General features: G+C 28.7%; 1 protein-coding gene across 1 annotated transcript in view; it reads left to right on the top strand.

The window, feature by feature from the left end:
• Positions 1–440: 440 nt before the first annotated feature.
• LOC125877192 (nudix hydrolase 2-like) overlaps positions 441–14,828 on the top strand; it is a 20,767-nt gene continuing 6,379 nt past the window's right edge. The window contains exons 1-8 of the mRNA XM_049558528.1: positions 441–605; positions 1,055–1,120; positions 1,245–1,385; positions 1,554–1,625; positions 2,201–2,251; positions 2,384–2,418; positions 2,520–2,628; positions 3,104–3,332. Coding sequence (XP_049414485.1) covers positions 441–605; positions 1,055–1,120; positions 1,245–1,385; positions 1,554–1,625; positions 2,201–2,251; positions 2,384–2,418; positions 2,520–2,628; positions 3,104–3,277 — 813 coding nt within the window. The 3' untranslated portion in view covers positions 3,278–3,332. The remainder of the gene's footprint in view (positions 606–1,054; positions 1,121–1,244; positions 1,386–1,553; positions 1,626–2,200; positions 2,252–2,383; positions 2,419–2,519; positions 2,629–3,103; positions 3,333–14,828) is intronic.

The following is a 14,828-nucleotide window of genomic DNA, read 5'->3' as shown; positions in this document are numbered from 1 at the left end:
GATCTAGTTCTATTCTAAAAACAAGGTCATTTGATACTTGTGTTTTCTTTTGAATCAATTGTAATACTTTAGAGGCTTGTACACGTGACAACCAGATTTTGGGGGTATTTTTGAGTAAATTATGAAATTTCCGCATTTTATTGTAATGGGTGAGTGTTAGGCTGACTTGTCTTGGTAGGATAAGATGAGTGCCATCACGTCCATTTTTGGGTCATGACACTATCGCTTATTTTACAATATATTTGTTGTTCTTGGAAAAATTCTTTCGAACTGAGTCTAACCTAAGAAGTAGTGAGGGCATGCAACAAATCTGATTGTATATATCTTTACTATTTTTTAAAGAAAAATATTATATTTAATTATGATTACCACTTAAATTGTTCAGATTTCTTTACCTAATTATGCTTTCTTTCTTTAGTTGTTTGAAAAGCTCAGAATTAATGGATTCTTTTGAAGAAGCATCAATTGACATAATAATGGAGATATTTGAGGCAATTGAAGATAATTATGGAGGAGTTATTCTGAACATGAAGAAAGAGGAGCCTATGGATTTTCTTAAATTTCATACTATGCTCAAGGCTTCCATTTCTTATTGGAGGCTAAAGGTATTTATGTATAATATATATACTTGATATTTACTCGATCGTAATATTTGAGTTCAAGTTATATGTATCATGTAGAAAATATATTTATATTTATTAAGATCACTCAAAAGGTAATTGCAGATAAATTTAACCTAGAATCAATGATAAATAATATTATATGGATTTTTAATTATCAATTAAGAGGATGAGTGAATCTCAACAAATATTTAAATTACAAACGCTTTGCAACTTAAGAACTAACGCTACTAACTTGAAGTTAAAGTAAGCATGACATGATTGTTCAATTGACACATCAAACTCAATTGAACTTCCTAATACATAATAATTACTTAGTAGATAGAATAATCTGCTATAACAAATTAAATTGTACTACCAATCGGTCATCGAAAACAAAACTCTCACTAATTTTAATTTCTTTTTGTTATTTTTCCTTTGATTTTGATGGTTAGGGAAAGAAGGGTGTTTGGATTAAGTTACCTATAGAACTTGCTCATCTTGTTAATGCAGCAGTAAAGGTAAATATATTCATGAAAATATTATTCCACTAATAATTAATTATTATCATTAGATTATTTAAAATTCATATAAATATGTGTTTAATTAATTAAAAAAATAATATGATAAATTAAATTAATGCAGGAAGGATTTTGGTATCATCATGCTGAGGCAACATATTTGATGCTTGTTTATTGGATTCCTCATGAAATTCCTCATACTTTTCCTGCTTATGCTTCTCATCGTATTGGTATTGGTGCTTTCGTCCTCAACCAAGACGGACAAGTTTGTCTCAATTTACGTGACATAATTTTAATTGATACAATTTTATTTTTTTTGAAATTTATGATCTCGAACATGCTAAAGTATATGAAGGTCTTTAAATATGCTATACGATTATACAAATTTATTATTTAAGAAGTATAAAGTTAATTAAAAATATGACATTGGCAGGTACTGGTAGTTAAAGAGAAATCTGGAGATATGACTGGGACTTGGAAGCTTCCTACTGGTGTTGTTGATGAGGTTTAACAAATTTATATTTTCCCCTTTTTCTCATCTTTACTTTTTTTGTTAATTTATTTTATTATTAATTGTTATGACATTGGTACGTGTTCATATATTTTTTTTATAGTATTAACATTTTTTCCGAGTCATTTCCATTTATAGATATATTAACGGAACTGGAAATTCTATTAGTTTAATTGATTGATTATTTGAATTTTAAATTGTAAATTCTCGTCCGCTCAACTCTAAGCGGAACTTTCATAATGAGAATCAGAATTTTGGGACAAAGAAAACAATTTAGGTGAATAAACTTTTTAAATGAAATTTGTCAATACATTAAGTTTCGAAGAATTAACTTGTGCATTTTAAAATTNCAAAGTCAGATTAGCTCGATTTGACGAAAAAAACATGTCAATGATATACACGGCTAAAAATATAGAAATTGTTATTGACAAATTTTATCGCTAAACAGTAAAATTCGTCACTGATTCTACTTAGTATTCTAATATATTATTATTAAGAAAGTTATTAGTGATTTAGCGATGAAGTTCGTAGCAAATTAATTATTTTTTAACGAATTCTACCAATTGTAGGGGGAGGATATATGTATGGCAGCCGTTAGAGAAGTGCAAGAAGAGACAGGAGTAAGTATATATATATACACTACTAAATTCTTCGATATGAAAATAAAAAAAAAAAAAAAATTGAAAAAAAATAAAAATATAGTGCTAGAAAACTAATTTAGAACCTTTTTTTATTTTTATTTTTTTTTATAGATTGAGACAGAATTTGTTGAACTCCTTGCCTTTAGGTATGAATTTCCATCCATTTTCAATCATTTGAAAGTATAGTATAAATTATATTTGATAAAATGTCAATATAAGGTAATTAAAATACCTTATTTATATGCAGACAAAGTCACAAATCATTCTTTGGAAAATCTGATTTGTTCTTCATATGCATGCTGAAACCACTTAATTTCACTATCAACAAGCAAGATGCTGAGATTGAGGAAGCTAAGGTATATATATTAACTCACGCTGGTTCAATTTATATGTCATACTTTCCTTTTAGTTGGTTTCAAATTATGTAACTTTTCATATATTTAGTACTTTCTTTGTCCTAATTTAAGTATTTTTTGTTTAACTGAACACGAAGTTTAATAAATAAAAGGAGATTTTTAAATCTTGTTGTCTTGAATTAAAGATATATATTGTATATAGTTTTTAAAATCATGTGGTCTTAAACTTGTCATGCAGTTAATAATAATTGTTAATTACGTATTCTAATATCTCATCTGGTATATGTTTAAGACTATAAGATTCAAAGTGCATTTTAATACATTACACACATGCTTAATTTCAAATCACAAGATTCAAAAGTCTCTTTATTATCTTAAAGTATGTATCTATTTAAATTAAGACACGTAAAATGAACCTTATTTCCAAGAACTAAAACTTTACTTTACACCTATTTTTTTAAAAAAATCATTGTAGTGGATGCCAATGGAAGAATATGCAAGTCAATCAAAGGTGAACCAAAGTGAACTCACTAAAATGATAGACAATATATGTGTAGCCAAGAAAGAGGAACGGTACAATGGCTTCTCTGCTCTTCTTACTACTGGACATTCTGCCAAGAAGTGCTATTTATACTCTCATAACATATAGTATATGATACTCATAATAATTAAAATTATCTTTTATGCATATGTTTGCAATAAGATTTTTCCATTTGGAAGAATTAAATTGTAGACTAAGATTCTAGTTTGAATATCATATATAATGTTTTGGCAATATATAAGCCATATTGATAATTGGTACTTGGATATGTTTGAAGTAATTGATGTATGTTTTCCACTTTGTTTCCTTTGTTTTTGTTTAGATAATTCAATGTAATGTTTTTGCAATCACTAGCACTTTGCTACATGATCTACTTGTTATGTGCAGTATATGAAGTACTGTTTACTACATTATCTTGTTTGTATAAAAAAAATACTACTTAATTACTATCGTGAAATTTTCAAATAAGTTACGTATATCATCAAAATCACTCAGCTAGAGACAAATATAAGATTTAGAGTAACTGAGTTCATAATATTTTGGTCTATAGTATACTAGTATTTGTGCCCGCATGTTGCGCGGTTAGTTTATAATGTAAATGTAAACACTAATTTAATGACAATATCAAAATTCGACCTACTATAAAATGATATTGTAAAATTTACATTGGAGATTGTTAGCATTTAACACCTTAACAAGTTAAAATAGAATAGTTATGAAAATAAATCAATATATAAGTTTAGTTCATTGTCTCAATTTGATGACCATAATTTTTAGTATTATTTAACTTATTTATTTTTAAAATTATTCAAAGTCATAAATAACTCTCACAACTTTTATTATATTCTTGTTAGCATAATAAAGATATAAGAAAATTTAATCGTTATATTAAAATAAGATGTTATTAAAAAGTCCTACTATTATGATAATGTCAAGCATACAACTAAGAAGTTTTAATTTTTCTAAAAATTGTATATCAATTATATGATATTTTTAGTATCATATTTTACCAAAAAAATGTTGTGGACTTTGTTGCTCACACTTTAAGCCTTTAACCACTATCATCGTGATAAATAAGACTGTCCAAATAATCAAGGGTGAAGAATGAGAAAGTAATAAAATACAAGTTTTTTTAAAAAAAATAATTACCTAAAGTATGAAGATATCTCCATTTCTGAACCATCTCAAGTCTTTCATCATCCTTGTCACTATTCATATTGATTTTATTCTTGCAATATAAATAGTGATACATGTAAAAAAAAACTAAGAATAAATAATAATATATTTTAGAGAATTAATAAATGTGGCCTTCATCCGCTAGTCTTTCCAGTGCCACAATTATATATATCTCCTTCTATGTATCTTGTTCATCTATTGCATTCAATGAATATTGTTTTTCATATTGTTTTAACCTAATATTCAAAGAAAATTATAAGATTAAAATTATTTTTTTTGCTCCAATATTTCGAAAGAAATAAAAAAATGAAAATGCAAAGCAGATTGTGAATCGCTAAAACTAGAACTCAGTAGAAGTAAAATTATAAAATAATCAAAAAGAGTCATAGTATGACGAATACTTGTCTCCCATCTCTTTCATATAAATTATGAAGAATACTTACCTATGGCTTTTCTAGAATTTCTTACCTAAGAAATGAATTTGGTTAACGTTAATGATTGACAGTTGTTATTAGAGTATCCTTTATTATAGGAATTCAAAAGGTAATTTAACCGTGAGTTGTTAATTTTTTTATAATTTGTAAATTGCATTTTTTTTCTTCAGATTTTCAATTAATTTTATAATTATATATTCTATTTTTTGTGTTGTTGTGGTCTTTTATGTTTGAAATTTATAATATTAAATTAATTTGGTAATTACAAATTTTATAATTGGTTTTGGTTATTTAATATTTTTTTTTTATATTTTTCTTTTTCTTTTATAAAAAAAAGTGCTTATCCCATGAATAAATTTTTCTTTCGAAATGTATGTAAAGTCTGATATAATGTATTGGACAGTTTAAATCTGTCAATTTAAATTTAAATAGCAATTAGTAAATATATTTATTCGTAAAAAAAAGTACATGACATATTTTAGTTGGTTACAATTTTTTTATATATTAAAAGGAAATATATAAACAATAGAAGTTTCTATAATAAAGCATTACGTAAAGTTTTTTAACACTTCAAGGAAGAACATGGCAACAAAAATTTTTAACATTTTTTGTTTATATTATGGAAATGTTTATATTTGTATAATATTTTATTTACAATTCATGTTAATTTAAGGTAAGTTCAGATTATTTTTGTATATCACTTAAATAATGCTTTAAAGTTATATAATGTTAATTTCTAAAATTGTTTTAAAATGTCACGTTAATTTAAAAAACTGCTTCAAAATTTATAATTTGATTTTCAAATTGTAATGTATTATTTAAATTAACTACATATAATTAATTTTTATAATTTTAATTGTATAGAAATTCGAGAATTTATGTGGTGCTAATAGGCGTCACTTCTTACTACACCTATTATATACAGATTGAAGATATATATAAAGGGAATTTTAAAAGTAAAGTAAAAATCTATAATTATGCATAAGCAGATTATTTGAATCTCTTTTTTATTTACGCGGATTTTTTTTCTTCTAAAATTAGATTTTTAATATTTTTTAAATTGATTTTTTATTATATGATATTTAAAAAATAGTAATAATTTTAACATTTGTTAATACTTTTAAAATATTAAATTTTTTTTTTTTGTTGTATGTATTCATTTTTTATTTTATTTTATTTTAATCAGTAGTGATGGCAATTAATGTATTTTAATTAGCAGTGATGGCAAATTTTTAAAAAGACTACCGATTCCACAAATTTTTAACTGCCATCATACGGTTTTTTTTTTTGGAATTTCAAATACAATTTTGATTTTTAATTCTTAAAAAGACTACTGATTCCACAAATTTTTAACTGCCATCATACGGTTTTTATTTTTTTGGAATTTCAAATACAATTTTGATTTTTTTAAAAAAAATATTGTTTTGTTTTTGTTTTATAAATTGTCATTTATTATTTAATATATCTACTAATTTTGTGGCGCTGACACGTAGCGATTTTTCTTTTCCTATTATATATAGATAGAAGATTATATTTTTTTATACCTTTTTTTGAACTTCACAATCTTAAAATTATAAGCGAAGGATGTTTACCATCCAAACAACTCTGTCTTAGCCTATAATATTATGTTATCTTCTACCTTTGGTATAATAACATGTGGAGTTGCAATTTGAATCTCAAGTTAGAACCAAAACTCATTGAATCTTAAAATTTGATAAGTATTATCCACGCCAAATTTATTCTAACTCAACAAGTTGTGTTATACTCCCTCCGTCTCATTTTATATGTCATCCCTTTCTATAAAAAGTTGGACCACAATACTTGTCATTTTATAAAATTTATGCATAAATTACCGTATTTTGCCTATTATACCCTTGATAGAATAGTTAATTAGGAAAAATTCTTGTCTAGAAAATTTGGCCAAAATTTGGCCAGAATGATATTTTACCTATATTATTTTACCTTTTTGAACATTTTTATCCTTCTAACTTTAATACATTTTAACTAAAAAATGGAAAAAAGATCAATTTATTTCAAAATAAAATAGATATTATAAATTTTTAAAATTTCTAGCTAAATTCTGGCCAAATTTTCTAGTCATTTAGCATTATCCAGTTAATTAATCTTGTCATTTATTAATAAAGTTGACTTAAGAAATCATTAAATAAGGGTAGAAGGGTAAAGTTACATCATTTCTTAATGCAAGTGCAAAGTAAAAATGTGACATATAAAATGGAATGGAGGGAGTAATAAATTGACAATTATGGGAATGGACACACCTCTCATATTTCGAGGCTAGACTGATTAAGAAACAATTAAGAAGAAAGCTATATATTGAAATACTTCTTATAACATTAATTATACTCTCCATTACAACATTAATTAATTAAAAGAAAATTACACTATATACCTAATAATACTGAGGTTCAATACATTGACAATCCTTTTAACTTATCAACAAATNTGAGCATTTGATGAACACATGATAATATGTTCTTATTAGACACTTCCGGATCATATATTTAAAAGTCCGCGTGTGTTGTCAAACATGCGGCATAAGTTAGTTATATAAATATGTATCGGCTAAAATAAGTATGAAATTTTACAACTTGTTGACATTAATATGTATAATTAAAGAATATGACATAAATAAAATCGTTAACTTTCTTCTAACTTCTTGACAACATATCTATATACTGAACACTTTCAAATATCTAAATAAAATTTACTAACGAGTCTAACATTAATATACTTGTTTGTCTTGGATACTTATCATGTGAATTGTGATAAATTTATTAGCTGGAAGAGTGTGGGTGATTTAAAATGTAGGTCGTCTTTTCTTGGAGAAAATGCAATTGGCCAACTAGTCATTAATACAACAGAAGCCCCTTGAGCACGGTATTGGTCAGCCCCTTGCGCCTAGTTTTGGTTCTGATTCCCATCCCATGAGAAGTTAGGATGGTTCCTCCAACTAGGGTTGTAAGCATTGCCATAATTTTGTTGAACTCCACCTCTTTGCGAATTTTCCACATAATTTACGGAATCTGGATTTGCCTCACATTGCTTAGTTGCATGAGTTCCACTACCACATACCTCACACCAATTTGCAGCCTGTTGTACAATGTTTATCGGTGCCTGATTTAGAGACATCTGTTTAAAATGTAGGGCCATGTTATGTTGCATTGCATCTAATTTGGCATTTATGGCAGTAGCTTGGTCTACATCTAAAATCCCTGCAACCTTTTGGGTTGTGGTTCTAGACATTTCCCCCTCATATCCTTGGTTCCCTTCAGAAAGTTTATCAAGTAAGTCGAGAACTTTTCACTTGTTCTAGATAGGGCATGTCCACCTGCTGCACTATTAAGAAGAGCATGAGCATCATAGTCTAAACCCTCAAAGAAAGTGTGAGAAAGTACCTCATTAGTTTGCATGTGGTGTGGGCAAGCATTCAACATTTGTTTGAAACGCGCCCATGCTTGGTACATGTCCTCTCCTTGCTTTTGAATAAAGTATATTATCTCACCCCTCAGCTTAGCGGTTTTTTTGGATGGAAAGAATCGACTCAAGAACTTTTTTGCTAGACAATCCCAAGTAGTGATGGTGGCTTAGAATCTAACCAACGCCTTGCGGCTCCTAACAATGAGTATGGGAACAACGTCAGCCTTACATAGTCTGATGAGACTCCAATTGGGATGTATGTATCATTAATATCTATGAAGGTCTTAACATGGATTTGAGGATCCTCGTGAGGGAGACCAGTGAATTGCCTATTAAAATGGAGGATCTGTACCATGCTTTGCTTTAGTTCAAATCTACCTCCCGGTGGAGGTTTCCTAATGCTAGATGCCAAATTAGCTGAGAGTGGGACTACCACGACACGTACAGGCCATGCTGGGATGATAGGAATGCCAAGGGGTATGCCTTGGTTATTCACGTTACCTCTGTTATTCGGGTTTCCTTGGTTGTTCACATTTTTTGGGTTATTTACATTGTCTTGATTACCATCCCTGATGTTCTCCGGAAGACCTAAACCTAGTTCTTCTCGTCCTTGCTCCATACGGTTCATTTTTCTACGCTCTCATAGAACTCGTTCGGGGTCGTTATATGGTTCGACAAGTTCTCTTTTCCTAGCCAGACCTGAAAGTCAAGTGCCTGCAATAACAAGCTAAGATCAAGTAATTAATATCTAAAAGTTTTAATTGTAGACTAAAGAAGATCGAAAATAAATCAATTTCTAAGTCCCAGGCAGCGGCGCCAAAAACTTGTTGCTCCCCAATATACACGCAAGTGTACGTGGTCGTGCAAGTAATATAGATTCTTTAAGAAACGAGTTATCGTTCCCAAGGGACTTATGATCAATTTATATTCACTAAATTCTCCAACTAAATGTAGAAAGTAACCTTTTCAAGAGTTGATGATTTATTGTTTATCTACTAATAATTATGCACTGATTGAAAGTGACTACTTGTGAACGACTTTGATAAAATGTTTCAAGCAAGTTAAAAGCAATTCCAAGGCTGCAGTATATAATGAATATCATGTATCATATTATTGGCTTAGAACTAACTTCAGTTGTCAAGTTACTGGTTTATAAGGTTGATGATATGATCTGGGTTATACTCCTCTCGTCGCCTACCCCAGTTAGTTATATAATTACATCGTTGAGCGGGGATAAATATACTAACTGGCGAGCATTTATATTTCATCCTATTTCGTAACCAAGCAAGGTGTTCATCTGGGCGTCACTCCTGAACACAAATCATCTCAATTTAATGGGTGGACCGAGCTCTCTATATTCTCTGGTCTATCTAACCTCTCCTCTCCCGATTTTAAGATTAGACAATAAATTTATCTTATGGTGCGCAAGTAAAAAATACTAAAATAAGAATATAGAAGTAACTTGTATTGACAACTGAAAATTAATTCAACAACCTCAAATAATCAACAATCAATTCGTAGTTACAGCCCCAGAACTAGGGCATTTAACTACTCATGCTATTAGAAAACAAGAAAATACAATCGTTAATGCAATTTCTGAAAAATAGAAGAGTTAAATGATTAAAACCTATTACAAACTTGAATTCTTGCTCTTGCATACTAAATCAAACGTCGAACCCTAATAATGGATCCATAAGGATCTATTTATAATAGTAGGAAAAATTGGGAACAAATCCTACTCAAATTAGGAATCCTATTTAATGTTTAAAAGGTGAAAAAGTGGGATGTGTCGCGCCTAGCAGTGTGCGCAGAAGTTCCACTTGTGGCGCGGCGCGTCAAGCAGCGCGCCTGAAAATTGGCACAAAACTTTGGTTGCTGGCACAAGGCGCCTCTCAGTGCGCCTCTTGTGTGCCCTCAGTACTTCTGGGCTGGCGCGTCGCGCTAAGCAGTACGCCCCAGAATTCTTGCAGAACTTTGTGGGCTGTCGCGATGCGCCTCTCAGTACGCCAAGCCCTGGGGTCTTCGCACTTAGTCAATTTCTTGCGCGTCTTTTCTCTTTCTTTCTTTGTTCCAACTCCAATTCATTCGAGAGTTCCTGAAACAACTAATCATGTGTGTAAGTGCACAATCAGCACAAGTATAACAAAAATCAAGCTAATAGACTCAAGATCATTCCTCAATTCAAGCACTTTATGGGCAATTATTGACAACTTAGGCATATTGGCATATAAATATGCCTAAGATCAATGGCCGTCTAACGACAGATCCAACTCCCCCCCTGCCCCTTTGGGCGTTTTTCCAATAGTAGATTTAGAACTCGAGCGTGCATCCTATTTTGACATTTTCGCTCTCAAATTCTTCATGATAAATGAGCCATTTCGTTGTTTATATCTATTTTCACAAAAAATTCCATCATCAAAATCCATATGTATTAGAAAATTGTGGATGAAAAAGCTAAAACTAATTTTTCTTAAAACGAGAATTCAAGAACTGGAAAGAAAAAAATTTGATGAAAAAATAGTTTTACCTCTTTAGGAACTTGAAATCGATGAACTGGAGAGAGAATAGATTTAAAATTCAAAAATAGAGTGATGAAGTCAACTACTGATCCATGGGAGTGATTTCAAGCATGAAAATAGGAACAAAAATCGTTGGGTTAGAGAGATGTGAGTTATGCATCTAGAAAATGAGAGAAAAATAGGGATTTTTGTAATATTTTGAAATGGTAGGGAATTTTAGAGAATATGGAAATAAAGATTGTGTAGTTAGGTAATTTTTCCTTATAATTTTCATCACATTATCTAGAGGAATCTGCTTTTTATTATTTCTAGTTGTCACAAACTCACTAACTTTTGCTTAATAATGTATATTTTATATAAAGAAGTTTATTAAATATGTACAAATAATTAATTTTAAACCTAGTTATTCATACTTGAAAGCGTCAATTTTATATGTATTTGTGCATGGATACACTAAATATTTGATACTGGATACACTAATGAAATTGATATTGGATACATGGGATGAAATTGATTTTCGATGCACAGATACATGAAGTTGATAGCTAGTGAATACCCAAATTCATGATATTGTAACACTCAAATACATTCTGAAATAGAGATGGACAAGAGAGGGTATGAAGCAGCGAGAGAGGACAGAGGCAAGTGAAAGAGTCAATATATCTCAAATACATATGAATCATATTTGGATACAGTGTATCAGGAACAAATTTCACCTAATTTGACTCGCATGTATCAAAATATACATGTATCTCTTCTGTCAAATACATGTATCTGAATCGAATATTTTTTTAGCAAAAAAAGTAATTTGAAAAACTATTATTTCAGCATGTAATTAGCATCAATAATATTATATTTTGTGTTGTTTCCTGTTATATATAGTTCTAAAGAGCAATTAGCATCATTTACCTCTCTAAATAATATCTTGAAATCCATATGAATTATTAGTAGTACGTACTTTAAACTTCATGGAATCCCACAAAAGAACTTTAATATATGCAGAATCTACTTTCTTAGTCATCATCTTCTTATAGTCCACATATATATTCCCAAGAGAATCAAAGTGGAAACAACTACTTTAATTGTGCTAATTTAAGAAATATAGAAAGTTCAAATATTGTGTTTTAAATTAAAAATGTGTTTAATTTTTTAAAATTTTGTGATCTTCAAACTTATCAGTAGGATATTGAAATTGAAAAACTTAAATATAGAAAGAGACACTCTTTTTGAGAATGACAAAGAAAAACACTTCAATTGAGAGAGTGCAAGTACTTCTTCCGTTTCGAAATACTTGTCACAATTTCTTTATTTAAGAATCGAACGATATGAATTTTGACCAACATTTTAAGATATATATTTTCATCATATTTATATGAGAAAATTTGCAATTTATACATACTTTTCGTATTAATTTTTAATATCTAAATTATAATTTTAAAATATCAAATTATTTAATTTAACTTAAAAAATTAATTAAACTAACTTTCGAAAGTAAAATGCGACAACTCGAATCCAAAGAAGAAGTATTTATTTTTAGTTTTCATATCATACTCAAGGATCATTTTTCTCTGAAATTGTTCAGAAAGTCCTACGAAATTTTCCAGTATTAATTAGTCATGTGGATGCATATAATAATCAATTTTATTTCTTCAAATTGCATCATATTCACTTTCTCACGATAACTCTAAATTGATTACTCCCTCCATTTTAAAAGAAATGATATTGTGACAACATTTGTTAATTCAAATGATTAACAAACAACATTTCATTACCACTTTTAAGGGTTATTTGATAGAATGTATAACAATAATGTTTATTAGTAATGTATAGGTCGATGGGTTATGCTTACATTATTTTACTGTTTGGTTTAGTGTAGTATGTTAAAAATGACATGCATTACATAATTTCTTTAAAGAAAGGTTTGGTTATATAAAAATATTCTCCACATTCTTAATTAATTATGTACAATTTCAAAGAGAATTATATCTTTAACTATGCCTATATATACCTACTTATATAAATAAAAATATAAAATTAAGGAGTCATTTGATAGATGGGTAAGGTTAGTGTTATTCTTATATTAACTTTCATATAACTTATACGACGTTTGGTAGGTAGATCCTTCCCTCTCGGATACATCATTTCATTTCCCTCTCTGATACATTTTTCCCCTCTCTGATACATTCCTTCTTTATGTATCCAGATGTCTTATCCCTTCTCTGATACATTCTTTCCCTCTCGGATACATCCGTCCCCTATATATTCAAAAGTCTAGTGATGTATCCGGAATTCGTGTATTAGATTGTGACATACACATGATAACGTGGAAATTAAAGTTAGAGAAACCAACACGAAGTCACGTTTACATGCCTTTAATTTCTCTGCATTTGCATGTCAAGTGACCTCTATAGACTTTTATCAATGTATGGTTTTTTCTTTGTTAAAGAAAAAAAGAGAGTCAGAATTGATTTAAAAAAGGATAAAAAGAGTCGCGGAAAATGCAACGCAATTGAGCTAGAGTATGTCACACATTATTCTTAAATGTCATTTGTTTCGTTATTTTATCATAAGTTATGTTTTAGGTCCACATATATCCCTTTCGTTATACTTTGGATCCAAATATACCCCTCTGATTATGGGTGTACAAAACCGAACCAAACCGCAAATCGAGTCAAACCGGAGAAAAAACCCGACTAGTGGATTGGTTTGACTTGGTTTGGTATTGGAGAAAAAAACTCGACTATATTTGGGTTGGTTTGGTTTCAACTAAAAAAAACCAACCCGACATTATATATATAATTTTAAAATTTTATTTTATACGCAAAAATATTTACTTTGATATAATTTTTAAATATTTCTTATATTTTTTCATAGTTTTTATCTTTTAATATATTATTTCATGTTTGAAAGTTAGAATTTTAGCGGTCAAATAAAAATTTTAATCCATAGATGTTGGTAATTATAATAAAGTTTAAATCAAAATCAAATTAAAATTATTGCAAAAAGGAAATCAATTCAACACTAAGAATGACAATAATATTGAATGTTTGTTCTTTAGTTTTACATAGGTTTAGACAATTAAATTACATAATCTAATTTTAATTTTCTTTAATATTTAGTCATGTAACTAATACTTGTTAAACTTATTTTAGCATGATTTAGTACCTTTAAATTATGATCATTGTCATTATTACTTATTAATTTGCAATATTTGTTTTACGCGACTTCATTATTTTTTTTTGTTGGATATTTTAGTTTCATTAATCATATCTTATTTTGTGTTATTTTCTTAAGAAAACACCTTAGATAGTTGTATTTTGGTAGGACTAAAGAAATATTTGAATTACAAGTAAATTATATGTTTGTATGAATACTTTACCGGAAAAACCGAATATCCGAAAAACTCGAAAAAAATCCAAAAAAACCCGAGTTTGAAAAACCCTAGTTTTATTGGTTTGGTTTGGTTTGGTTTATAAATTCAAAAATCTGACACAAATGGTTTGGTTTGATATTTGAAAAACCCGAACCAACCCGGTCATGTACACCCCTATCTCTATATAAATAGTGAGATCATCAATTTTGTCAAAGACACAACACATACATACAAGAAATTATCTTTTATTTTTCATTCTTTCAAGTTATCTTCATTATTTGTGCAAGATTCTTGACTTAGCCCATATGTCTTGTTCGGAGATATATCTTCAAATTATCGATACCGATCATTGGAAACAAGGGTTATCTTAAGAGATAAGTTTCAAAAACACACCTAAATTATACATTTTTTTTTAGTTAGATACCTAAACTATTGAGAGTGTGAGTTTCATATCTAAACTATCACTTATTAGTTTGAGAAACGCACCTCTTTCTTTTATACCACTCTCATCATGGTGTATCTAATACACTCTCTCATTTATTTTAAAAAATTGTCACATCACACTCCACATGAACAAAACATTTCACTTTGATAAAAATTAAATAAATTATTAGTATTAGTTAAAATTAAAGATTAAAATTATTATCCCAAAAAAATAGTATTTTTTTATAAAATAAAAAAGTAATTTTTTTTCTTACCCCACTCCATCACTTCCTCTC

Source organism: Solanum stenotomum, chromosome 9 (genome assembly GCF_019186545.1).
Source record: "Solanum stenotomum isolate F172 chromosome 9, ASM1918654v1, whole genome shotgun sequence".
NCBI lineage: Eukaryota > Viridiplantae > Streptophyta > Magnoliopsida > Solanales > Solanaceae > Solanum > Solanum stenotomum.
This window is presented reverse-complemented; position numbering and strand designations above follow the sequence as displayed.